This window comes from Heterodontus francisci, chromosome 5 (genome assembly GCF_036365525.1).
Source record: "Heterodontus francisci isolate sHetFra1 chromosome 5, sHetFra1.hap1, whole genome shotgun sequence".
NCBI classification, from domain to species: domain Eukaryota; kingdom Metazoa; phylum Chordata; class Chondrichthyes; order Heterodontiformes; family Heterodontidae; genus Heterodontus; species Heterodontus francisci.
Window position 1 is genome coordinate 58,458,949 of NC_090375.1, and position 25,602 is coordinate 58,484,550.

The 25,602-nt window shown below is 44.1% G+C and overlaps 1 protein-coding gene across 2 annotated transcripts in view; it reads right to left on the reverse strand.

The window, feature by feature from the left end:
• tbrg4 (transforming growth factor beta regulator 4) overlaps positions 1 to 25,602 on the reverse strand; it is a 61,400-nt gene that overhangs the window by 10,037 nt on the left and 25,761 nt on the right. For both annotated transcript variants that reach the window (XM_068031507.1, XM_068031506.1), the window contains exons 4-7: positions 25,167 to 25,338; positions 15,146 to 15,303; positions 10,944 to 11,054; positions 9,288 to 9,432 (exon numbers count right to left, since the gene is read on the reverse strand). In XM_068031507.1, the coding sequence (XP_067887608.1) occupies positions 9,288 to 9,432; positions 10,944 to 11,054; positions 15,146 to 15,303; positions 25,167 to 25,338 (586 nt within the window). The remainder of the gene's footprint in view (positions 1 to 9,287; positions 9,433 to 10,943; positions 11,055 to 15,145; positions 15,304 to 25,166; positions 25,339 to 25,602) is intronic.

Genomic DNA, 25,602 nt, shown 5'->3' on the forward strand with positions numbered 1-25,602 from the left:
AACAGTGAAGGAATGGCCATATAGTTCCGATTCAGGACGGTGTGTGGCTTGGACGGGAACTTGCAGGTGGTGGTGTTCCCATGCATCTGCCACCCTTGTCCTTCTAGGTGGTAGAGGTCGCTGGTTTGGAAGCTGCTGTCAAAGGAGCATAGCTGAGTTGCTGTAGTGCATCTTGTATATGGTACACACTGCTGCCACTGTATGTCAATGGTGGAGGAAGTGAATGTTGAAGGTATTTGATGGGGTGCCAATCAAGGGCTGCTTTGTCCTGGACAGTGTCAAGTTTCTTGGGTGTTGTTGGAGCTGTACCCATCCAGGCAATGGAGAGTATTCCATCACACTCCTGACTGTGCCTTGTGGACAGCCACTGGGGAGAAAGGAGGTGAGTTATTCGCCACAGAATTCCTAGCCTCTGACCTGCTCTTGTAGCCACAGCATTTATGTGGCTGGTCCAGTTCAGTTTCTGGTCAATGGTGACCCCCAGGATGTTGATAGTGGGGGATTCAGCGATCATAATGCCATTGAACATCAGGAGGAGATGATTAGATTCTACGAGATGGCATTGCCTGGCACTTGTGTGGCGCGAATGTTACTTGCCACTTATCAGACCAAGCCTTGATGTTGCCCAGGTCTTGCTGCATTTCTACATGGACTGCTTCAGTATCTAAGGATTCACGAATGGTGCTGAACATTGTGCGATCATCAGCGAACATCCCCACTTCTAACCTAATGATTGAAGGAAGGTCAACTACCCTGAGGAACTCCTGCAGTGATGTCCTGGGACTGGGATGATTGACCTCCAACAACCACAACCATCTTCCATTGTGCTAGGTATGACTCCAACCAGCGGAGAGCTGCCCCCCACCCCCGATTTCCATTGATTCCAGTTTTGCTTGGGCTCCTTGATGTCATACTCGGTCAAATGCTGCCTTGATGTCAAGGGCAATCACTATCACCTCACTTCTGGAGTTCAGCTCTTTTGTCCATGTTTGAACCAAGGCTGTAATGAGGTCAGGAGCTGAGTGGCCCTGGTGGAATCCAAATTGAGAGTCAGTGAACAGGTTATTGCTGAGCAAGTGCCGCTTGATAGCACTGTTGACGATGCCTTCCATCACTGGTGAGGTGCTATGGGAAACAAGAAGAGTGAAATACCTACTTGACCTTGTCCTCACCAATCTACCTGTTGCAGATGCAGCTGTCCATGACAGTATTGGTAGGAGCGACCATCACAAAATCTTTGTGAAAACAAAGTGATTCCTGACAATGCACCGGCCCGCTGACGTCATCAGACTGCGCATCACTGCACACATGCACAGCTACATCTTGCCAATATTAAGTGGCGCACGCGTGGGATTACATCATCGTGCAGCGCCTACGTCATCACGTATCCGCGGCTGGTCTACCTTCGCACATGTGCGATAATACGTCATCGGGTATTCAGCCCCCCACTCGGCTGGAGGAAACGGCTGAATGGGAGACTTTGAGGCTGGAGCTTCATTCCCATCATTCGCCCCCGCCCAAAAGCCGCTTTCCCCCCCTCGGCAACTCACTCCCACCCTACTGGCTGCTCTTCCCCCTTGGCAACTCACTCCAGGCCTCGATGCTTCCTCCCCTCAGCCGCTCACTCCAGACCTCACTTCTCCCCCTCACTCCCCTGGCCAATTGTTCCTCGCTTCGTGCCACCCCGCTCTCTGCCCGCTTCCCCCCACCTGCTAGCTCTAGGCCACTCGCTTCCCACTTCCTCCCCCCCCCACCCACCCCCAGCCGCTAGCTCTAGGTCGCGCCGTTTCCCTCCTCTCGGCCACTCGTTCCGATGTCGCCCCTTCACCCCTTGCGGCCTGCCTTGCTTCTTTGGGCGGCACGGAGACTGGTGAAACTTGGGAGCGAGTGGGCGAGAGGAGGGAAGCTGCGCGGCCTAGAGCTAGCGGCTGGGTGGCAGCAGAGGAGCGGGGGGATTTAAGCGGGGGACAATTGGCCAGGGAAGTGAGGGGGAGCAGCAAGTGGCTGAGGGTGAGAAAGCGAGTTGCCAAGGGGGGAGCGCAGCCAGTGGGATGGGAGCTAGTAACTGCTTTCGGGTGAACTCAGCCTTGGTCAGTCATATAAACAAATCATAATAACGAATCAGCAGCACATTTTATACTCTGCCCAGTTTTCTTTTCCATTGAACAGGGTGACAATTCACTATCTTCCAATGGAAATTCAATCATAAAATTCCTTTTATATTTAATAGGATTACTGGAATATTAAATAGATCTGAGAATTTCAGTTAGTATCCTATAACTACATAGAATAATATTACTGGGCTTCCATCCAACTTAATGTAAGGTTAGTTTGCTGGAACGATCGAGCCATGAGCATTTCCTATGATAAATTGAGCAGCGCCATCTTTAATCCTGGTAGCTGCCTGAACGTCGTAGACACTGACATTCCAGTTGAACAGCATGCATTTGCGCATGTGCAAGCACTGCGCCACCTAGTGGTTGCATTGTCAGCAAACACAGCCTTGTGAAAACAAAGTCCTGACTTCACAATGAGGATACCCTCCATCGTCTTGTGACACTACCACTATGCCAAATGGGATAGATTCAGAACAGCTCAAAAACTGGGCATGCATGAGGTGATGTGTACCATCAGCAGCAGCAGGATTGTTTTTTTATTTGTTCATGGCATTTGGGCATCGCTGGCTAACATCGCTGGCCAGCATTTATTGCCCATCCTGAATTGCCCTCGAGAAGGTGGTGGTGAGCTGCCTTCTTGAAACGCTGCTTCCCTTGGGGTGTAGGTACACCCACAGTGCTGTTAGGAAGGGAGTTCCAGGATTCTGACCCAGCGACAGTGAAGGAACGGCGATATGGTTCCACGTCAGGATGGTGTGGCTTGGAGGGGAACTTATAGGTGGTGGTGTTCCAATGCATCTGCTGCCCTTGTCTTTCTAGGTGGTAGAGGTCACGGGTCCATCACACACCTGACTTGTGCCATGTAGATGGTGGACAGGTTTTGGGGAGTCAGGAAGTGAGCCGCTCGCCGCAGGATTCCTAGCCTCTGACTTGCTGTTGTCGCCACAGTATTTATGAGGCTGTTGATGATTGCACAATGTTCAGCAACATTCGTGACTCCTCACATACTGAAAGCAGCCCTGGTCAATGGTAACCCTCAGGATGATGATAGAGGGGAATTCGGTGATGTTAATGCCATTGAATGTCAAAGGGAGATGGTTAGATTCTCTCCATGTTTGAACCAAGGTTCTAATGAGGTCAGGAGTCAAGTCGTCCTGGTGGAACCCAAACTGAGCATTGGCGAGCAGGCTGTTGCTGTTTAAGTGACACTTGATAGCACTGTCGACGACACCTTCCACCAGTTTGCTGATGATCGCGAGTAGACTGATGGGGCAGTAATTGGCCGGATTGGATTTGTCCTACTTTTTGTGGACGGGACATACCTGGGCAATTTTCCACATTGCTGGGTAGGTGCCAGTGTTGTAGCTGTACTGGAACAGCTTGGCTAGGGGCTCAGCTAATTCTGCAGCACAAATCTTCAGTATTACAGTCAGGATGTTGTCAGGGCCCATAGCCTTTGCAGTATCCAGTGCCTCAAGCCATTTCTTGATATCATGTGGAGTGAATTGAAGTGGCTAACGTTTGGCAACTATGATGCTGGGGACCTCATCTTTGAGGATGGAGATATTTACCATACGACCATACCATACGAACATAGAAGCAGAAGTAGGCCATTTGGCCCCTCGAGCCTGCTTTGCCATTCAATAAGATCATGGCTGATCTGTTTCTGTCTCAAATTCCACACTCCCATCTACCACCTGATAATCTTTGACTCCCTTGCCTAACAAGCATCTATCTACCTCTGCCTTAAAAATATTCAATGACCCCGCCTCCACCACCTTCTCAGGCAGAGTGTTCCAAAGCTGCACAACCCTCAGAGAAAAAATTTCTCATCATCTCTGTCTTAAAAGGGTGACCTCTACTTTTAAAACAGTGCCCCCTAGTTCTGGACTCCCCCACAAGAGGAAACATTCTCTCCACATCTATCTTAAGACCATTCAGGATCTTCTATACTTCAATCAAGTCTCCCCTCACTCTTCTAAACTCCAGTGAAAACAAGCCCAGTCTGTCCAACCTTTCCTCATAAGACAACCCGATCATTCCAGGTATCAATCTGGTAAACCTCCTCTGACCCACCTCCTACGCATTTACATCCTTCCTTAAATATGGAGACCAAAACTACACACAGTGTTCGAGATGTGGTCTCACCAATGCCTGTGTAACTGAAGCATTACATCCTTACTTGCTTTATTACTTGTTGTAGCTGCATTCTAACTTTTTGTGACTCATGCACTAGAACACCTAAGATCCTTCTGCACATCAGAATTCAGCAGTTGTCCTCCGTTTAAGTAATATTCTGCTTTTTTATTCTTCCTGCCAAAGTGAACAACTTCACATTTTCCCACATTATACTCCATCTGCCAGATTTTTGCCCACACTCAACCTATCTATGTCGGTCTGCAACCTCCTTACATCCTCTTCACAACATACTTTCCTACCTATATTTGTGGAACCTCCTCCTCCAGATGGATGTGGCAGGACTACAGATCTTTGATCTGATCCCTTGGTTGTGGGATCGCTTAGCTATGTATATTGCATGCTGCTTCCGCTGATTGGCATGCAAGTAGTCCCTTGTTGTTGGTATGCCTGATGCTGCTCCTGGCATGTTCTCCTGCACTGTTTATTGAACCAGGCTTGATGGTAATAGCAGAGTGAGGGCTATGCCAGGTCATGATGTTACAGATTATGTTTGAATACCTCTGGGTAGTGTCCTCAGCCCAGCCATCTTCAGCTGTTTCATCAATAACCTTCCTTCAATAATGTCCTTTAAAACTGAGATGCGAAGGAATTTCTTCTCTCAGAGGGTGGTGAATCTCTGGAATTCTCTACCTCAGAGTTGTAGAGGCCAGGTCACTAATTGTATTTAAGGAGGAGGTAGATAGATTTTTGGAATCTCGGGGAGTCGGGGGTTATGCGGAGCAGGCCCAAAAGAGGAGTTGAGGCCTGGGACAGATCAGCCATGATCTTATTGAATGGCGGGGCAGGCTCCAGGGGCTGAATGGCCTACTTCTGCTCCTACTTCTTGTGTTCTATGTCAGAAATGGGGATGTTCGCTGATGATTGTACAACGTTCAGCACTGTTCGTGACTCCTCAGATACTGAAGCAGCCTGTGTCCAGATGCAGCAAGAACTGGACAATATCCAGGACTGGGCTGATAAGTGGCAAGTAACATTCATGCTACACAAGTGCCAGGCAATGACCATCTCCAACAAGAGAGAATCTAACCATCTCCCCATGACATTCAATGGCATTACAATTGCTGAATCCCCCAATATTAACATCCTCGGGGCTACCATTGACCAGAAACTGAACTTCAGTAGCCATATAAATACCGTGGCTACAAGACCAGGTCAGAGGCTAGGAATCCTGTGGCAAGAGACTCACCTCCTGACTTCCCATAGCCTGTCCAACATCTACAAGGCACAAGTCAGGAGTGTGATGGAATACTCTCCACTTGCCTGGATGGGTGCAGCTCCAACAACACTCAAGAAGCTCGACACCACCCAGGACAAAGCAGCCCGCTTGATTGGCACCCAATCTACAAACATTCACTCCCTCCACCGCCAACGCACAGTGGCAGCAGTGTGTACCATCTACAAGATGCACTGCAGCAATGCACCAAGGGCAGCAGACACATAGGAGCATGTTTCCCTCCAAGCTACATACCATTCTAACTTGGAAATAGATCACCAGTCCTTCACTGTCGCTGGATCAAAATCCTGGAACTCCCTTCCTAACAGCAGTGAGTGTACCTGCACCAAATGGACAGAAGCGTTCAAGAAGGCAGCTCACTACCACCTTCTCAAAGGCAAATAGTGATGGGCAAGAAATGCTGGCTTTGCCAGCGACGCCCATATCCATGAAATGAAAAAGAAAACTCAAATCTCTCCAAGTGCCTGTTGATTTTTCTCCCTCATTATTGTTTCAAAAACCATTGATGTTAAACTAACTGGCCTGTTGTTGCTAGGACTGTCCTTACATCCTTTCTTGAACAAGGGTGTCACATTTGCCACTCTCCAATCCTCTGGCACTTCCCCCATATCTAGGCAAGATTAGAAGATTATGGCAAGCCCTTCCGCTATCGCCACTCCCACTTCCTTTCACAAAGTGGGATGCAATCCATTCAGACCAGGTGACTTCTCCACCCTAACCATAGTTGGCTTTCCAGTCCCTCCTCCCTCTCAATTTTACCCTATCCATTGCCTCTACTCTCTCCACTTCTTCCACTATTTTGTCAGATTCATCTTCCTTAGTAAACACCATTACGAAGTACTCATTAAGTATTCTAGCCTTGCCCTTTGCCTCTAAGCATATATTACCCTCTTTGTCCCTAATAGGCCCCACTCCATCTCTTACTATCCGCTTAATATTTACATGTCAGTAGAAGATTTTTGGGTTCCTTTTTGTTAACTGCCATTCTATTCTCATATTCTCTTTGCCAGTCTAATTTTCCTCTTCACCTCCCTTCTCAACCTACTGTATTTGACCTGGTTTTCACTTGAAGAATTCACCTGAGATGCACCATACACCCACTTTTTTTGTTTCATCATAATCTCTATCACCCTTGTTATCCAAGGAGCCTGTTTTTGTTTCCTCTACTTTTCGCCCTTGTTGGAATGTACCTAGCCTGTACCTGAAGCATCTCTTCCTTAAAGATAACCCATTGTTCCTTTACTGTTTTTCCTGTCAGTCATAAAGTCATAGAGAGATACAGCAATGAAACAGGCCCTTCGGCCCACCGAGTCTGTGCCGACCAACAACCACCCATTTATACTAATCCTACATTAATCCCATATTCCCTACCACATCCCCGCCATTCTCCTACCACCTACATACACTATGGGCAATTTACAATGACCAATTTACCTATCAACCTGCAAGTTTTTGGCTGTGGGAGGAAACCGGAGCAGCCCCTAACTGTCGTCAGTCTTTGGTTCCATTTTACTCTGGCTAGATCCCTTCTCATTACAATGAAATTAGCTCTCTTCCAATCTAGATGATCTAACTTATATCATTTCTTGCTCTTCTGCATTACTAGTTTAAAGCTTATGATAAGGTGATCACTCTTACCCAAGTGCACCTCCACAGACACTTGGCCCACCTCATTTCCCAGCACCAGATCCAGCAATGTCTCCTTTCTAGTTGAGCCAAGAACAAACTGATCAAGGAAGTTCTCCTGAACACATTTCAGAAATTCTTCTCCCTTCTTTTCCTTTATTCTATCATTATCCCAATCGATATTTGAATAAAGTCCCCCAATACCACTCTATTGTTCTTGCACATCTCTGTGATTTCCCTGCAGATTTGATCCTCTATATCACTCTCGTTATTTGGAGGCCTATAGAATACCCCGAATAGCCTGATCATCCCCTTTTTGCTTCCCAACTCGAACCAAATAGATTCTGTCCTTGTAATGCACACAACAAATTACTGTTGTAGTGTAGTCATTATTTGATAGGCAAATATGGCAAACTGTTTTCAACCAGCAACATGCCAAAGATGGTAATGATTTCATGTTATAAAATAAAAACAAGAAATGCTGGAAATACTCAGCAGGTCTGGCAGCATCTGTGGAAAGAGAAGCAGAGTTAACGTTTCAGGTCAGTGAACCTTCATCAGACCTGAAACGTCAACTCTGCTTCTCTCTCCACAGATGCTGCCAGACCTACTGAGTATTTCCTGCATTTCTTGTTTTTATTTCAGATTTCCAGCATCTGCAGCATTTTGCTTTTATTTTAATGATTTCATGTTTTTGGTTCTGTTAGTTGAGGGAAGAATGTTGGCCCAGACACCAAGAAAACTCCCTATTCTTTGAATGGAGGCTATTGATGTTTTACCAGATGGGGCCTTGGTTTAACATCTCAGCTGAAGGGATCTATGCAGCACTGGCTTGATACTGCATTGAGCATCAGCCTGGATTATGAGCTCATGTTATTTTTAGCTTGGGCCAAAAAGACAGCAGGAGAAAATACTTTCACTTTTGCTCAGGATATGGACAAAACCAGCAAAGTTGCATTTAATTCACATCACTACTTACCTTAGGAAGGGGTAAGTGATTGGACAACCAAATGGGTTTCTACGCCAATTTAACTAGCAAACCAAAAGCACTTGTATTCATTTGCCTCTTCTCACATCTGAGATGCCCCAAAGTGATTCACAGCCAATGAACTACTTTTGAAGTGTCGTCATTGTTGTTTTGTAGACAATGTGAGGAGAATTGAATACAAAAGTAGAGGGGTTATGCTTCAGTTGTACAGAGCATAGTAAGACCACATCTGGAGTAGTGTATACAGTATTGATCTCTTTATTTAATGAAGGATATAAATGTGTTGGAAGTAGTTCAGAGAAGATTTACTAGACTAATACCTGGAATGAGCGGGTTGTCTTATGAGGAAAGGTTGAACAGACTGGGCTTGTTTTCACTGGAGTTTAGAAGAGTAAGAGGAGACTTGGTTGAAACAAAAAAGATCCTTAGGAGTCTTGACAGGGTGGATGTGGAAAGGATGCTTCCCCTTGTGGCAGAATTGAGAACTAATGGTCACTGTTTAAAAATAAGGGGTCGCCCATTTAAGACAAGAGATGAGGAGAATTTTTTTCTCAGTGTCGTAAGCCTTTGGACTTCTCTTCCTCAAAAGGCAGTGGAAGCAGAATCCTCAAATATTTTTAAGGCAGAGGTAGATAGATTCTTGATAAGGGGGTGAATGGTTATTGAGAGTAGGCGGGAATGTGGAGTCAAGGTTACAATCAGATCAGCCATTATCTTATTGAATGGTGGAACAGGCTCGAGGGGCCAAGTGGTCTACTCCTGCTCCTAATTCATATGTTTGTATGTAAAAGTGGCAGCCTATCTATACCCAAGTCTCCACAAAACAGCAATGGCCAGTTAATCTATTTTGGTGGTGCTGGTGAGGAAATGGAAGCACATGCAGACCCAGACCAGGTAGGGGTAGCAAGTTCCTTTCCCTGGCGGGCATTAGTGAATCAGGTGGGTTTTCATGACAATTTAATAGTTTCCATGGATGTTTTTCTGGTGCCAGCCACAAACTTGGTCAATTTCACAATTTCCTACAGTGGGGTGTCAACTCATGCATTCTGGGTAGCTAATTAGTACCAACACCACATAATACATAACATTTTTTTAACAAACTTAGTCAAAATAAAAGGTATACCTGTAATTCTTTGGAAGAAATGGAGATCAAGTACTTGACTGAGGTAAAAAGGGTTAACTTGCTGTAATATACAGAGAGACCAAACCAGATCAACCAACAAGAATGGGTCCATCTCCACCAGGGCACTGCGTAATTTTTCATGAATCTACAGAAAAAAAGAGGCATTTAAATAAAAAAAGATACATTTTCTGACAGCACTCGTTGGTCATCCCAACTGTTTCTCATATGTAAGGCTAATAGCCACAAGGTCGTGAATTTTGGGTGAATTACTTTCTTCCCCTTTGTCTTTTGCTTCACTCTCTCCCAGGTGTCAGCTGCCCTTTGATCCTGTACCCATGTAGCTGTTGTTCATGGGCGAGTCCAGACTGGAGATATTGGGATGATATTTGGCCGTGAGTGTGGTCACCACAGATGCATCCTGGTCCTGCTTACACACAAACACACACTCCAGCAGAGTTTGGTACATAGCAATTAAGAGCTCATTTCTTGAGGATGAGACATTGCGGACGAGTGAGAGTTCATTCACCTTGGACCAAAGAAAGCTAAAATTGGAGTATTTTTTAAATGGTGAGAAACTAGGAACTGTAGAGGAATAAAGAGATTTGGCAGTCCAAGCACACAAATCATTTAAAGCTAGTGAACAGGTACAAAATGTAATCAAAAAGACTAAAGGAATGTTGATGTTTATCTCAAAAGGCTGGAATACAAAGGAGTGATGCTTCAGTTGTACAGAACCTTGTCAAACGTCAGGAGTATGCTATTCAGTTCTGGACAGCATATCTCAAGAACGGCAATTGGCCTTAGAGGGAGTGCAACGCAAATTCACCAGAATGATACCGGGGCTTAGAGGTTTAATTGAGGACAGGTTTCGGTTTGCATTCCCTTAACTATAGAAGATTGAGGGTGGGGGAATTAAGAACAAGGAGACATAATCTTAAAATTTGAGCTCGCCCATTTAGGAGCAAAATCAGGATGCAGGTTTTCACACAACAGGTCAAAGAAATCTAGAATTCTCTCCCCTAAAAGCATATGGAGTGTTCAAGGCTGATAAATACATTTTTGCCAGCTGAGGGTATCTAGCAATTATTAAACAGGCAGATGTCCAGTCACCAAAATGAGAAAACAAATAACAGACTCTGATCCACAACTGTTTTATAGGCAATTCATAGTTCAGTCCAAATATCAGTTCCCACTCTTTCCTCTGGACTAACTCTCTGTCCAGAGGCAACTCCCCAACTGGACAAAAATCCAGCCCTTAAATACAGAACTATAATGAGCATCACCTGCTCTCAATTAACACTGAAATGTTAATTAAAGGGACCAGCATTTTCAATATTGTCAGCAATATGGAATTAAGGCAGATACATAGAGTTAAGGTATGGATCAGTCATGATCCAATTAAATGGTGAAACAGGCTTGAAGGGTTGAATACCATGCTGTTGTACCTAGGAAACTAATTGCAGCATTTCCAGCTGACATCATGGGGACAATTTTAAGCAAACCTGCCATCATGTGCAACACTGGTTTTACACCCCACCCTATTCTACTCAGCATTAAAGTCACAACCTCCTGACTCAGAGGCAAGCGTGCTACCACTGAGCCAAGGTTGACACAAATATCAAACCATACTTCTCTACCAATTACCACCATCCCTACCTTAGTGTAGAAGGCTTCTCCTTTGGTTGGCTGATAATTGAGACGAGCGAAGGCCATGATAATGTTACAGAGCTGCACCTCAGACATCCTGTCACAATGCTCAAGTACATACTGTATGAGATAACAGAAGATGTTAATCCACCTGTATTGTATGCCTTCTTTCAAACAGTTAAACACACAGGATCTCACTCCTATAACTAGAATTTGTTATTTTATGTATTAGCTTCCAGTTTAGCCTGTAACTCACTCCTGGGTATCCATCTATATGTACCATCCAGACCCTTCGAATAGCTTCAGCCAGTAACTCATGCCTGGCTATCCATTCTTTGATTATATATAAACTACCCGAATCCCCCAGTGAAAATTTCAGCCTGTAACTCACTCCCGGTATCCGTTATTCGATACAGAAACCATCTGAGACCCTTAATTAGGTCCTAGCCTGTACTCATTCTTGTGCAGATTATATTCTATATGTGTTCATACCTGTGTTTGCTATATTTAGCAGTATTTTTCAAGAAATAAACAAGTGTTAGCAATAGTCACTAATGCAGTTGGGTTACATCACATTCCATGCCTTAATCTGGCATCAGTGATTTGCCTTGGATAAAACAGAGACACTTACTCTAAAAAAAAATCACTGAGCAGTTTTTAAAAAAATTCCCCTCCATGCCTTAATCCGATTTGAGTAAATGTTCCTTTTTAAATATAAAGGTTCACTCTTATGCCAGCACCAGCTTAATTCTCCTCAATCCCTGAATTAACTAGTGATGATGAATTTCATATTAAAATTTCAGAGCAAGATGTTGTATAAACCAGTAATGCATCAAGATGCCCATAAGGAGATCATTGACCAAGGATGAGCTTGTCTAAACAGCCCAATATGTACATGTTAGAAAGAGAGCAGAAACCATCCCACAGAATGCACTTTCCCATCCTTATCTCCCTGATCGAGTAGAACAGATGCGTGTGACAGAATGTACAAAAGCGAAGTACTGCAGATGCTGGAAGACTGAAATAAAATGAAAAGTGCTGAAAATGCTCAGAAGGTCAGGCAGCATCTGAGGAGAGGGAAACAAGTTAACATTTCAGGTCGATAACCTTTCATCACAATTAGAAAAAGTTACAAGATGTAACAGGTTTTGAGCAAGTACACAGAAAGAAATATCTTCTTTTCAAGTACACAGGCAGGGAAAAGTGGACAGGAGGAAGAACAAATGGAATGTTCTGTGATAGGGTGGAGAGATTAAATGATAAAAGGGATGATGGCAAAAGGCAAAAACGGTTAGCAATGGGACAAGAAAAAGATGGGTCTAGAGGAGGTATAAATGGCAATAGCAGAACCATTAATAAAACAGCTGCTGTCTGAAAATACAGCAGCAATGGTTATGATCTGAAATTGTTGAATTCAATGTTGAGTCCAGAAGGCTGCAAAGTGCCTCATCAAAAGATGAGGTGTTATTTCTCTAGATTCTTTTGAGCTTCATTCGAACAATGCATGGAGCCAAGGACAGAGAAGTTAGAATGGGAGTGTTGGAGAATTAAAATGACATGCGACTGGCAGCTCAGGGTCACACTTTTGGGCTGAACATTCCTGAAAGTGGTCACCCAACCTGTGTTTGGTCTCCCCAGTGTAGAGGAGACTGCATCGTGAGCAGTGAATATAGCATAGTAAATTGAGAGAGGTAAATTGCCATTTTACCTAGATGGAGTGTTTAGAACCCTGGATGGTGGGAAGAAAGGAGGTAAAAGGGCAGGTGTTCCATCTCCTGTGTTTGCATGCAAAGGTGCCGCAGGAAGGAGAGTGTCTGCTGGGGTTGATTGAAGAGTGATTTATTTTCCGGATTAAGCCCGATTAACTAAAGCAGTTTGAACACAGCAAGGCAGGAATTAGTGGCTTCAAGTTATCTAGACAAATCAAACAGGACTATGAAGAGAGTTGTAATTCAGAATGTTAATTTATAGTTTCCTACCTCAGTTTAATTTCAGAATGACACATCTGTTCTTATTTCCGTTGAGTGATATCGTTGCTGGAAGCTGAACTACTGCCCCATTCCTACCATTTTTATTTTATTTTGTTTGTGATATACATAAATGATTTGGAGGAAAGTATAGGTGGTCTGATTAGCAAGTTTGCAGACGACACTAAGATTGGTGGAGTAGCAGATAGTGAAGGGGACTGTCAGAGAATACAGCAGAATATAGATAGACTGGAGAGTTGGGCAGAGAAATGGCAGATGGAGTTCAATCAGGGCAAATGCGAGGTGATGCATTTTGGAAGATCCAATTCAAGAGTGAACTATACAGTAAATGGAAAAGTCCTGGGGAAAATTGATGTACAGAGAAATTTGGGTGTTCAGGTCCATTGTTCCCTGAAGGTGGCAACGCAGATCAATAGAGTGGTCAAGAAGGCATACGGCATGCTTTCCTTCATCGGACGGGGTATTGAGTACAAGAGTTGGCAGGTCATGTTACAGTTGTATAGGACTTTGGTTCGGCCACATTTGGAATACTGCGTGCAGTTCTGGTCGCCACATTACCAAAAGGATGTGGATGCTTTGGAGAGGGTGCAGAGGAGGTTCACCAGGATGTTGCCTGGTATGGAGGGCGCTAGCTATGAAGAGAGGTTAAGTAGATTAGGATTATTTTCATTAGAAAGACGGAGGTTGAGGGGGGACCTGAATGAGGTGTACAAAATCATGAGAGGTATAGACAGGTTGGATAGCAAGAAGCTTTTTCCCCAGAGTGGGGGATTCAATTACTAGGGGTCACGAGTTCAAAGTGAAAGGGGAAAAGTTTAGGGGGGATATGCGTGGAAAGTTCTTTAAACAGAGGGTGGTGGGTGCCTGGAACGCGTTGCCAGCGGAGGTGGTAGACGCGGGCACGATAGCGTCTTTTAAGATGTATCTAGACAGATACATGAATGGGCAGGAAGTAAAGAGATACAGACCCTTAGAAAATAGGCGTCATGTTTAGATAGAGGATCTGGATCGGCGCAGGCTTGGAGGGCCGAAGGGCCTGTTCGTGTGCTGTAATTTTCTTTGTTCTAGCACCCAGAGTCAGCATCAAGCACTCAGATCTAGTACAGCATAGGTCAGTCAAACTCCTTGCTCATGGTAAGTCAAACAAAACACTTTTTATCAGCTTAGGAGTGTTATAGCCGGTAACAACCGCATTATTACCTGCTGAAGATTCATCCCACTAAGGCCATTAAAGTCTAAGTAAGCAGAGGATCAAATCAATCAGAGTTTAATTGTTTGGAGAGGGATCAAAGTCGGTTGGAAGATAATTGCCAGTTCCAAACTGCAGCCCAGAAGCACATAGCAATACATGACTAGTTCTTTCCTTTTTTAAGATTGTTGTGTTTCTGTCTGATATACAATGACTAGAGAAAATGAATGAACTGCTTTCTGAACGCAACATATAGCTCTGATGGGAGTCTTTCCTCTCCCATCATCTGAACATTATTTTCTGTGACATCCAACTTCTTCCTGATTACCCTCTTCTCCTGAAGGTGTTGTCATGCTTGGGTAATTCATCCCCAGCCATCATTCTCCACCCAAGCCTTATCCTATACTTATCCATTCTCCATTCACATGCCCTATCTAGCAAGAACCTCATCTAACTTCTATTCTCATCAGAATCCTGAGCTACAAGAATTCCAACCTCCACAGCCTACATGCCATCCTGCATGAAATACCGCTCGCCTTTCATCCCTGTCTTCTTCGGTACTCGTTTACAAGCTCTTCCAGGGACACAGTCAAACCAACATATGCAATACTCTCCAACCCAAGGTACAGCTCCCACTCATCCATCTCTTGTCTACCATATATTCCTCTGGCTCCCATAACCACTTAGCATAACCTTCATTCCCATCAGTTCTTTCTGGAATTTTCTTTTAACTACATCTCATCAAATGCCTCCTTAAAAGACTACAGATTCAACTTACGCCTCTAATCATCTCACTGCATTCTTCTCCCACCACCTGAGCAGGAACTTGGGATTTTTCATTACTTCAAAAACTGCTGGATAAGCACAGATTACTGTTGCCTCCTTACCTCAGTCACTGACATGCACTGCAATTCCCCAATCACTGTCCTAGACGTAGCCAGCTAACGTAACACAGATAAGGGTGGGAGGGGTGGTGACAGAACTTGGCTGTAAAGAGAAAGTTCCAATATCTATGTTAGTCTTTTCTGCCTCACCTGTGCCAGAGCCTCAAACAGAGGCAGATTGAGCCACTTCAGATAAGCAAACGACTTTGTGCATCGCATGACGTCAATGGGGCTCAGCTCTGGTATCCTGGGAAGTAGCTCGGCTGCTAACCGCTGGAAAACCTGCGTCTGCTGGAAATTCAGCTTCCCTGTAGGGACATCAGAAGGCAAATTAAACATTTTCCATAGTTCCTATGTTTTATTTAATGAAGGAATTTTTTTGGGAAAGCAGATAAAACATTTTTTAAAATGTTCTGCCATGATGATGTACTCCAGACGCCAACTTCAGCAGTTGTTTTTGCTTCAGGCTTTCGTAGGGACAGCGCCAAGGTTCACTGCATCGCTAAGGGGAGCTGCCAATCAGGGCCAAGATACTTGTTCACACAACATGGATAAGCAAATGCAGAGTCAAACTATATGGCTTCTCAATGCCAACAACAAAGACACTACAGCATCTCGCTCATGACTTCTACATCTTCTTTCCTGGGCTGCAAGTGGAGCCTGGCCCAGGTAGACAAAAAAAACCAAAATTGGTGTAGATAAAATATTTAAGAGGTAAGAGTGGAGGGGCAAGCAGGACTGTGGGCAGTCTGCCAAAGCTCTAAAAATACCTGATCTGGATGATATTAAGGGAGGTGAGCTGAGTGAGGCATTTAAAATAACGAAGAGAATCAACAGGGTGGAGAGGGACTGTTACTACTGCAATTGAGCTAAGCTGGTTAAAACAAAATCCAGTAAAAGCTGTTCACACAAAGGGCTCAGAGAACATAGAATGTTCTGCTCCAGTAGCTCGTTGATATGGTCAACCGGTGTGGTAAGAAGGAGACAGCTACCTAATTGGGAAGTAAGGATATGAAGAAAGGTCAGTGAACTTTTGCACTGTAACGATTCTGTGAAAAAAACTGGAATTAAAAAGATAAAGAATTGTCACAACTAACAAACTGGCAGAGCAGACCTGAGAATGTGAATGTTGAGTCCTGTTGCAATATGTCTCACTTGTACTCCTGCTTTCTGTCAAATGTCTATCCAGTTCCTTGTTGAATCCGCTGACACCATCCAACTCACCATATATTCACTACCCTCTACGTATAATTAAATCTAAACTGGCTGTTCACCTTCCCTCTCAAATACAAGTTTGCTCCCATACACTGTACGATTATCAAACATGATTAGAAATCGGTTGATTTTTTATCTCCGAGTACATCTCAGCGGACAGGTAGCAGATGAAATTTAACACAGAGAAGTGCAAAGTGATACATTTTGGTTGGAAGAATGAGCAGAGAGAGTATAAACTAAAGGGTACATTTCTAAAGGGGGTGCAGGAACAGACAGAACTGTGGGTATATATACACAAGTTATTGAAGGTGGAAGAGCAGATTGAGAAAGCAGTTAAAAAGGCATTCAGGACTCTGGGCTTTATGAATAGAGGCATCAAGCACAAAAGCAAGGAAATTATGAAGAACTTTTATAAACCTGGTTCAGCCTCAAATGGGGTATTGTGTTCAATTCTGGGCACCACACTTTGGGAACGATGTCAAGGCTTTAGAAAGGGTGCAGAAAAGATTTATGAGAATAGTTCAAGGGATGAAAGATTTCAGATACATGGATAGACCAGAGGGGCTGGGGTTGAAGAGATGGTTGAGAGGAGATGTGGTGGAGGTGTTCAAAATCATGAGGTGCATAGACAGGATAGATCGAGAAGTTTTTCTTATTCGGGGAAGGGTCAAGAATCAGAGGACACAGATTTAAGTTGATAGGCTAAAGAACCAAAGGCTACATGAGAAAAAACCTTTTACGTGAGTGGCTGCGATCTGGAATGCAACGCCTTAGAGTGTGGTAAGACAGATTGAATCAAGGCTTTCAAAAGGAAATTGGATAAGCACCTGAAGGGGAAAAGTTTGCAGAGCTACAGGGAAAGGGCAGGGGAGAGGGACTAGCTAAATTGCTCTTGCAGAGATTTGGCACAGGCTCGATGGGATGAATAGCTTCCTTCTGTGCTGTAACCATTCTATGATTCCAGTTTATGTGGAAGAGAAGTATGAAAAGGTTACGTGGCACAATGCATCTAATTCTAAATAAGCAACACAAGCTCAGTTAGTGGTTGTGAGGTACAACAACTTAGTTATATGCACCTTTAATGTAGTAAATACATTATCCGGCGAGATACTCAGCTACAGATATCAAAATGGTTGCCGTTTCTTTTGTACTTGCTCATCTCAGTCAACTCAGAACAGGATTCTTCAATTGGACTGAGAATACCTGCAGTTAGTGGAGAGGCGAAGGAGGAAGTCAACCAAGGCTCCTGTTCCTGATCACAAGTGACCCCAGTTAGATATAATTCACAGGAATCAAACATTTATTATAAATCCATCTGAACTCCTCAATTAGATTCCAGCCTGTAACTCAAATTAAGGTATATGCTATTCTAGACACAAACCACTTGGACCCTTCATTTAGATTCAAGCCTGTAACTCATTCCCAGGTATCCATTATTCTATACATAAACTAACCAATCGCAAAATTAGATCCCAGCTTGTAACTCACTCCTGGGTATCTGTAATTCTATATAGTCAGGCAAACCCCCACCTGCCAAGACTGAGGCACACATTATTTCGCCACATGAACATTAAAACTTTAAAAATTGCAATCTCTGATTGGAAAGACATTTCCATGGCAACAATGTTGAAACAATGGAGACTCTGCAGTTGCTCTCCAATACACAGAAGTGGTCAGACTAGTTTTAGTCACATGGCTAGCTGGCTGGGGCAGAAAAATTTGAGCCTCCAACAAGGGATGTGACGAGACTGTTCCATGTAAGGAACTAATCCCATGACTAACCTGCTGAGCACCCTGGGAGCTTTTTGAATTTGAACTCCCAAAGGAATTGCCAAGCAAAATGCGGTGTGCTCTCCTGGAACTAAGAATACCTCCTGTCTGCCTATCTCTCAGGGAATTAAACCATTGAAGACACATGAAACGCAAAGAGAAAGGTTTGCCACGTGAACCAAGTTTTAAGAAGATTACTGGGCCCCAACAAAATGCAAGAATATAACTTCAGTCAAGAACTACAGCAAGCTCGAGAAACAGTAACAAGATATCACCTAAAACTGTCCACTTATCTCTTCTTCTGCTCTTTTTTCCCCCTATCTTGCATGTGCAGGCTAGCGTGAGTGCGCTGTATATCAGCAGGCATGAACCATATTAGAGTTAAGTTTAAGGTTTAATAAATTTCATCTTTCTGCTTTAAACCAAAGAAAGCCTGTTTGTGCTCAGTTATTTACGTGATAATTGGAAACTGTGAACACGGATTCACAAAAAATGGAGATCAAAACAGTGTGTTTAAAATTAAACCCTGTTACAATAAGACCAGGTTAAGACAGCAAGCGACCCCCAAGACACATTGCTCACCTGGTCATAACAGAAATTGGGCGCTAGCGTCCGGATTGTTACCCACAGACAAATGAGTTAAATTGAAGTATGAACCAAATTGTTCCCAACCAAAAAGAGCAAATTATTACAGGTTTTCTTGTGGTGGTGCGATTGTATACTAACATGTCTGCAACTGCGAGTAGCTCTCCAGCCCGGATGAAAGAACTTGGGATAAGTTAAAAGCACTGTCTACAGAAGAATTCTGGGGCGGCACAGTGGCGCAGTGGTTAGCACCGCAGCCTCACAGCTCCAGCGACCCGGGTTCAATTCTGGGTACTGCCTGTGTGGAGTTTGCAAGTTCTCCCTGTGTCTGCGTGGGTTTCCTCCGGGTGCTCCGGTTTCCTCCCACAAGCCAAAAGACTTGCAGGTTGATAGGTAAATTGGCCATTATAAATTGCCCCTAATATAGGTAGGTGGTAGGGGAAAATAGGGACAGGTGAGGATGTAGTAGGAATATGGGATTAGTGTAGGATTAGTATAAATGGGTGGTTAATGGTCGGCACAGACTCGGTGGGCCGAAGGGCCTGCTTCAGTGCTGTATCTCTAAATCTAAAAAAAAAATCTAAAAATTCAGGAAAATGGTTGAGTAGTGAGGGATCACTGTACGTGGCAAGGCTCAGAAGTCTGAACTCCTAAGGCTAGTGACTCACCATTTGTCCCTCGACTCTGAAGAAGTAGAAACAGGCTTAGAAGCAGAATCCGACAGGGTAGTGTTAGCAAAGGTACAATTGGAACAGAGGAAACTTGAAATAGAGGAAAGAGAAAAAGAAAAAGCCTTCCAAATGGAGCGTGAAGAGAAAGAATGACAGGAGAAAGAAAAAGACAGGAGAAGGAACGAGAGTCAGAGGAGAGGGAGAAAGGAAATTCCAGAAAGAATGCGAAGAGAGAGTGTTACAGTGCCTTGTGTTAGCTAGGGGGCGACAGAGTAACCAGAGTGAAAGCATGGCCAATATGGAGGATCAGAATTCAGGCTTGGGTATAAGATTGCTAAAACTCACCCAATTGATTCCAAAATTCAATGAGGAAGATGTGGAAGCGTTGTTCATGTCTTTCGAGAAACTGTCAAGGCAGCTAAAATGGCCAGCTGAGACCTGGTCTCTTTTACTGCAAAGCAAACTAACTGGAAAAGCCCATGAGGTCTATTCCTCGCTGCCAGATGAGAGTTCATCAAACTATGAACTGACTAAAAATGCTATCCTCGGGGCATATGAATTAGTACCCGAAGCCTACCGCCAGAAGTATAGGACCCTCAAAAAACAAACCAACCAAACCTATCTGGAGTTTGAAAGAAGCAAACAGCTGGCTTTTGACCAGTGGATGAGGGCTTTAAAATACAGCTCAGCTATGAGACTCTCAGAGAAGTAATCCTGTTAAGAGGAATTTAAAAACTCTCTCCCATTCTCAATCAAAACTCATGACGAGGAGCAGCAGGTTCAGGAAGCCCAGCAAGCTGCTATTCTGGCTAATGAATTTTCTTTAATTCAAAAGTCAGTTTCCCAGGGGAGAACCTTTCCTAGTCACCCCCACAAATCCGAAAAGGACAAAGGGTGGGAAGGTGATAGAAGCCCAGACAGTCCTGGAAGAGAAAGGAAAGCAGGAGACACAGGAGGCCCTCCTCCAGCCAAAAAGGAAGGTGCTGTGAACAAGAGTGAGACCTGGGGACCTGTGTGCTTCCACTGTAACAAGGCAGGGCATTTAAAAGCTGACCGCTGGAAATTAAAGGGGAGACTGGTAGGATTAATCAGGGCACACCCGCTCAGTGAAGATGAAGGCCTGATGGAAAACATGGAATGGGCTGCGGCATTGACTGCAGTAAGGGTGCAATCCAGGAAGCTTACTACGGCCAGTGCAGGAAAAGTTAATAGGATTCCTGAAGGTTATCAGGGTTTTGTATCTGAAGGGAAAACAACCCCATATCCCTCAGGTGGGGCAAGCAAGCCCATAGTGATTCTCAGGGACACAGTGGCCACCAGATCCCTTTTACTGGGAAACGGCCTGACCTTTCCCCCAGAGAGTGCAGTGAACATCAAAATGGTGGTGAATGATATTGGAAGGCAGTGTATGGGCACGCTCTGGAAGTGGTTCCAGAGTTCACCTGCCTAGGCTCACTATCACCAGTAACCTGTCTCTCGATGCAGAAATCAACAGGTGCATGGGCAAAGCTGCTATGTCTAGACTGGCCAAGAGAGTGTGGAAAAATGGCACACTGACACAGAACACAAAAGTCTGAGTATTTCAAGCCTGTGTCCTCAATACCTTGCTCTATGGCAGCGAGGCCTGGACAACGTATGTCAGCCAAGAGCGACGTCTCGACTCATTCCATCTTCGCTGCCTCCGCAGAATCCTTGGCATCAGGTGGCAGGACCATATCTCCAACACAGAAGTCCTCGAGGCGGCCAACATCCCCAGCATATACACCCTATTGAGCCAGCGGCGCTTGAGATGACTTGGCCATGTGAGCCGCATAGAAGATGGCAGGATCCCCAAGGACACATTGTATGCAAGCTCGTCACAGGTATCAGACCCACTGGCCGTCCATGTCTCCGCTTTAAAGACATCTGCAAACAAGACATGAAGTCCTGTAACATTGACCACAAGTCGTGGGAGTCAGTTGCCAGTGATCGCCAGAGCTGGCAGACAGCCATAAAGGCAAGGCTAAAGAGTGGCGAGTCGAAGAGACTTAACAGTTGGCAGGAAAAAAGACAGAAGCGTAAGGAGAGAGCCAACTGTGTAACAGCCCCAACAACCAATTTTATCTGCAGCGCCTGTGGAAGAGTCTGTCACTCTAGAATTGGCCTTTATAGCCACTACAGGCACTGCTCCACAAACCACTGACCACCTCTAGGCACTTTCCCATTGTCTCTCAAGACAAGGAGGCCAAAGAGCTTGAGAAACAGTAACAAGATATTGCCTCAAACTGCCTACTTATCTCTTCTTCTGCTCTTTTCTGCCCCTATCTTGCATGTTTATCTCGCATGTGCATGCTCGCGTGAGCGCGTCGTATATCCGCAGGCGTGAACTGTATTAGAGTTAAGTTTAAGGTTTAATAAATTTCATCTTTCTGCGTTAAACCAAAGAAAGCCTGTTTGTGCTCAGTTATTTGCCTGATAATTGGAAACGGTAAGCACGGATTCACAAAAAGGGGAGATAAAAACACAGTGTGTTTAAAATTAAACCCTGCTACAATAAGACCAGGTGAAGACAGCTAGACACATTGCTCACCTGGTCGTAACAATATATAAACCACCTGTACCCTTCAAATTAGATTCCAGCCTATAAATATTTCCTGGTATCCGTTATTCTATATATGAACCACCCAAACCTCTCCATCAGTTTCCAATTTGTAACACACTCCTGGTATCAGCAGTGGCTCGGAAGTAGCACATCACCACTGAGTTAGAATGCCATGGGCTAAAGCCCAACTTCAGAGACTTGAGCACATAATTTATGCTGACTCTTCAATGCAGTACTGAGTGAGTGCTGCGCTCTGAGGTTTCATCTTTCGGACAAGACATTAAACCTTATCTGCTCTCTCAACCAACATCACTTAAAGCTGATTATCTGGTTATTAGCTCATTGTTGCTTGTCATGTACAAAATTGTCTGCTGCATTTATCTACAACACGACACTGACTACATTTCACTGAACATGAAGTGCTTCAGAAACACAAAGATTTATGGCACAGTAGAGGCCATTTGGCCCATCATTTGGCTGATAAAAAGACCTATCCAGTCAAATCCAACCCGACAGCCCTTGGTCTGTAGCCTTGTAGGTTATGACATGTTAAGCGCATATGCAAGTATTTTTTTAAATGTGAAGAGGTTTTCTGCTTTTACCACACTTTTAGCAGTGACTTTCAGACCCCCACCACCCTTTGGGTGAAAAAAAATTAGTCAACTCCCCTCTAATCCTTCTGCCAATTGCTTTGCATCTATGTCCCATGGTTACAGACCATTCTACTAACAGAAATAGATTCTTCTTATCCACTCTATACACCTCAATTAAATCTCCCTTCAGCCACCTCTGTTCCAAAGAAAACAACCCCAGCTTAACCAATCTTTCCTCATAGCTAAAATTCCTCATTCCTGGCAACCTCCTCGTAAATCTCCTATGTACCCTCTCTATTGCGATCACATCCTTCTTCTAATATAGTGACGATTATGTGCACAGTACATTAACTGTGGTCTAACTTAGTTTTCTTTACAGCTCTGGAATAACCCCCCTGCTCTTAGAAATCATTGAAAGTTTACTCCAAGGTCCCCCACTTCCTCTACACCTCTCAGTATTTTCCCATTAATCGGGTATTCGTTTGCCTTGTTTGACCTCCCTAAAGGCATCACCTCATACTTCTCTGGGTTAAATTCCATTTGCCACTTTTCTTCCCCCCGACCAGTCCATTGATATCTTCCTGCAGGATACAGCTATTCTCTTCGCTATCAACCATGCAGCCAATTTTATGTGTCGTCTGCAAACTTCTTGATCACTCTCCCTACATTTACGACCAAATCGTTAATATACACCACAAAGAGCAGGGGACCTAGTACTGAACCCTGCAGAACCCCAACGGTAACAGCCTTCCAGTCGCAAAGACACCTGTCAACAATTATACATTGTTTTCAGCCACTGAGCCAATTTTGCATCCAGCTTGCTATATTCCCCTGGATCCCGTGGGCTTTTATTTTTTTAACCAGTCTGATATATTGAACCTTGTCAAAAGCCGTGCTAAAATCCATGTAAACCACATCAACTGTACTACCCTCACCAATCCTCCTTGTTACTTCCTCAAAAAAAATTCAATCAAGTTAGTCAGGTACAACCTTCCCTGAACAAATCCATGCTGACTGCTCTTATACTCTGGGCCTCATCCAATGAAGAAATGTGTCCCAAATGCCTTCTTGACAAACCTATCTTCCTGTCCTGCTACCTTCAGGGATCTGTAGACATACACTTCAAGCTCTCTCTGTTCCTCCACACTTCTCAGAATCCTACCATTTATTGTGTATTCCCTCACCTTGTTTGCCCTCCCCAAATGCATTCCCTCACACTTCTCTGGACTGAACTCCATTTGCTACTTTTCTGTCCATTTGACCAGCACATTAGCACCTTCCTTTCACACTATCAGCCACACAGCCAATTTTTGTATCATCTGCAAACTTCTTAATCAGGCCCCCTACACTCAAGTCCAATCACTGACATTACCACGAAAAGCAAGGAACCCTGTGGAACTCTGCTAGAAACATCAAATGGACTACGTCATCGACCCTCCTTGCTACTTCCTCAAAATATTCAATCAAGTTAGACAGTCATGATCATCTCTTAACAAATCCATGCTGACTGTCCTTGATTAATCCGTGCCTCTCTAAATGACTATTTATACTGTCTCTCAAGATTTTTTTCCAGTAATTTGCCCAGCACTGAAGTTAGGCTGACTGGCCTGTAATTACTTGGGCTATTCCTCCCCCACTTTTTAAACAATGGTACAACTTTAGCAATCCTCCAGCACCACACCTGTAGCCAGGGAGGATTGGAAAATGATGGTTGGAGCCTCTGCTATTTCTTCCCTTGCTTCCATTAGCAGCCTGGGATACATTTCAACTGAGACTGGTGATTTATCTACTTTCAAGGATGCTAACCACCTTAATATTTCACTCCTCGCCATGTTTATCCCATTCAATATTTCTCACACCTCCTAAACAACGACGTCTGCTTTGTCCCTCTCATTTGTGAAAATTGGTGTAAAGAATTTATTAAGAACCATGCTCACACTTTGCACCTCCACTCACAAGTTATCTTTTTGGTCTCTAATTGGCCCTACTCTTTCCTCATGCTCTTTATGTATTTATAAAATATCTTTGGGTTTTCCTTGATTTTACTTGCCAGTACTTTTTTATGCCCTCTCTTTGCTTTCTTAATTTTCTTTTTAATTTCACCCTGTACTTTCTGTACTCCACTAGGTTTTGGGTGACCTGATTTCTGAAAGACCCTATGTAAAAGTAAGTTCTCCCTTCTATATATAAATACCCAAACTTCTAGATTAGTTTTCAGCTTGTAATTCACTCTCTTATGTCAATTATACAGAATTTAAAACAGAAAATGCTGAAATACACCAGCAGGTCATTCAGCAAAAAAAAAAGTACAACCTTTTGATTGTACACTTTTCATTAAAACACAGAGCTACTGCTTTGCATCCAGATGCCAATGGATCTGCTGCGCCGCTCCAGCATTTTGTTTCTATTTCAGAATTCCTGCATCTGCAGTGGTTTCTATCTATCTGTTAAACAATGTTTGTAGATGCCCTCACAAGAAATGTTTCACTTGTACTGGTCCTTGTTTGTGTGGTGCACATCGGAATACTTAAGAGTTATACAGCACAGAAACAGGCCCTTCGGGCCATCATGTCTGTGCCAGCCATCAAGCATCTACCTATTCTAATCCCATATTCCAGCACTTGGCCCGTAGCCTTGTTTGCTGTGGTGTTTCAAGTGCTCATCTAAATACTTCCTAAATGTTGTGATCGTTCCTGCCTCTACCACCTCTTCAGGCAGTGCGTTCCACCAGTCAGAGACTACAGACTTTCACTAACCATAAGCAAACGCCATGTCGATCAGTACTCCAGTCTTCAAGTCACAGTGCTTCTGCATGAAATGGTATGAGAGGGCACGGAGCAAGGGAATGGAGCGCCGATTCTGCATTGCCAAAGCCAGTGCCACCTTTCTTGTGTCGTCAGGAGTGAAATACTCAGCCAGTTCCAATCCCTGAAAAATAAAGTTGACAAATGTACTGTTGAAATGCATAATTTGCACAGACTCAGCAGGAAAGAACTTGAATTCATTTAGAACCTTTCACGATCTTAGGATATCACAAACAGCAAATGGATCATAGGAAATAGGAGCAGGAGGAGGCCAGTCTACAACCCCCCCCAGCCTGCCCCACCATTCAAACAGATCATGGCTGATCATCTACCTCTATGCCACTTTTCCCCACGATCCCCAAATCCCTTGATGTCATTAGTATCCAGA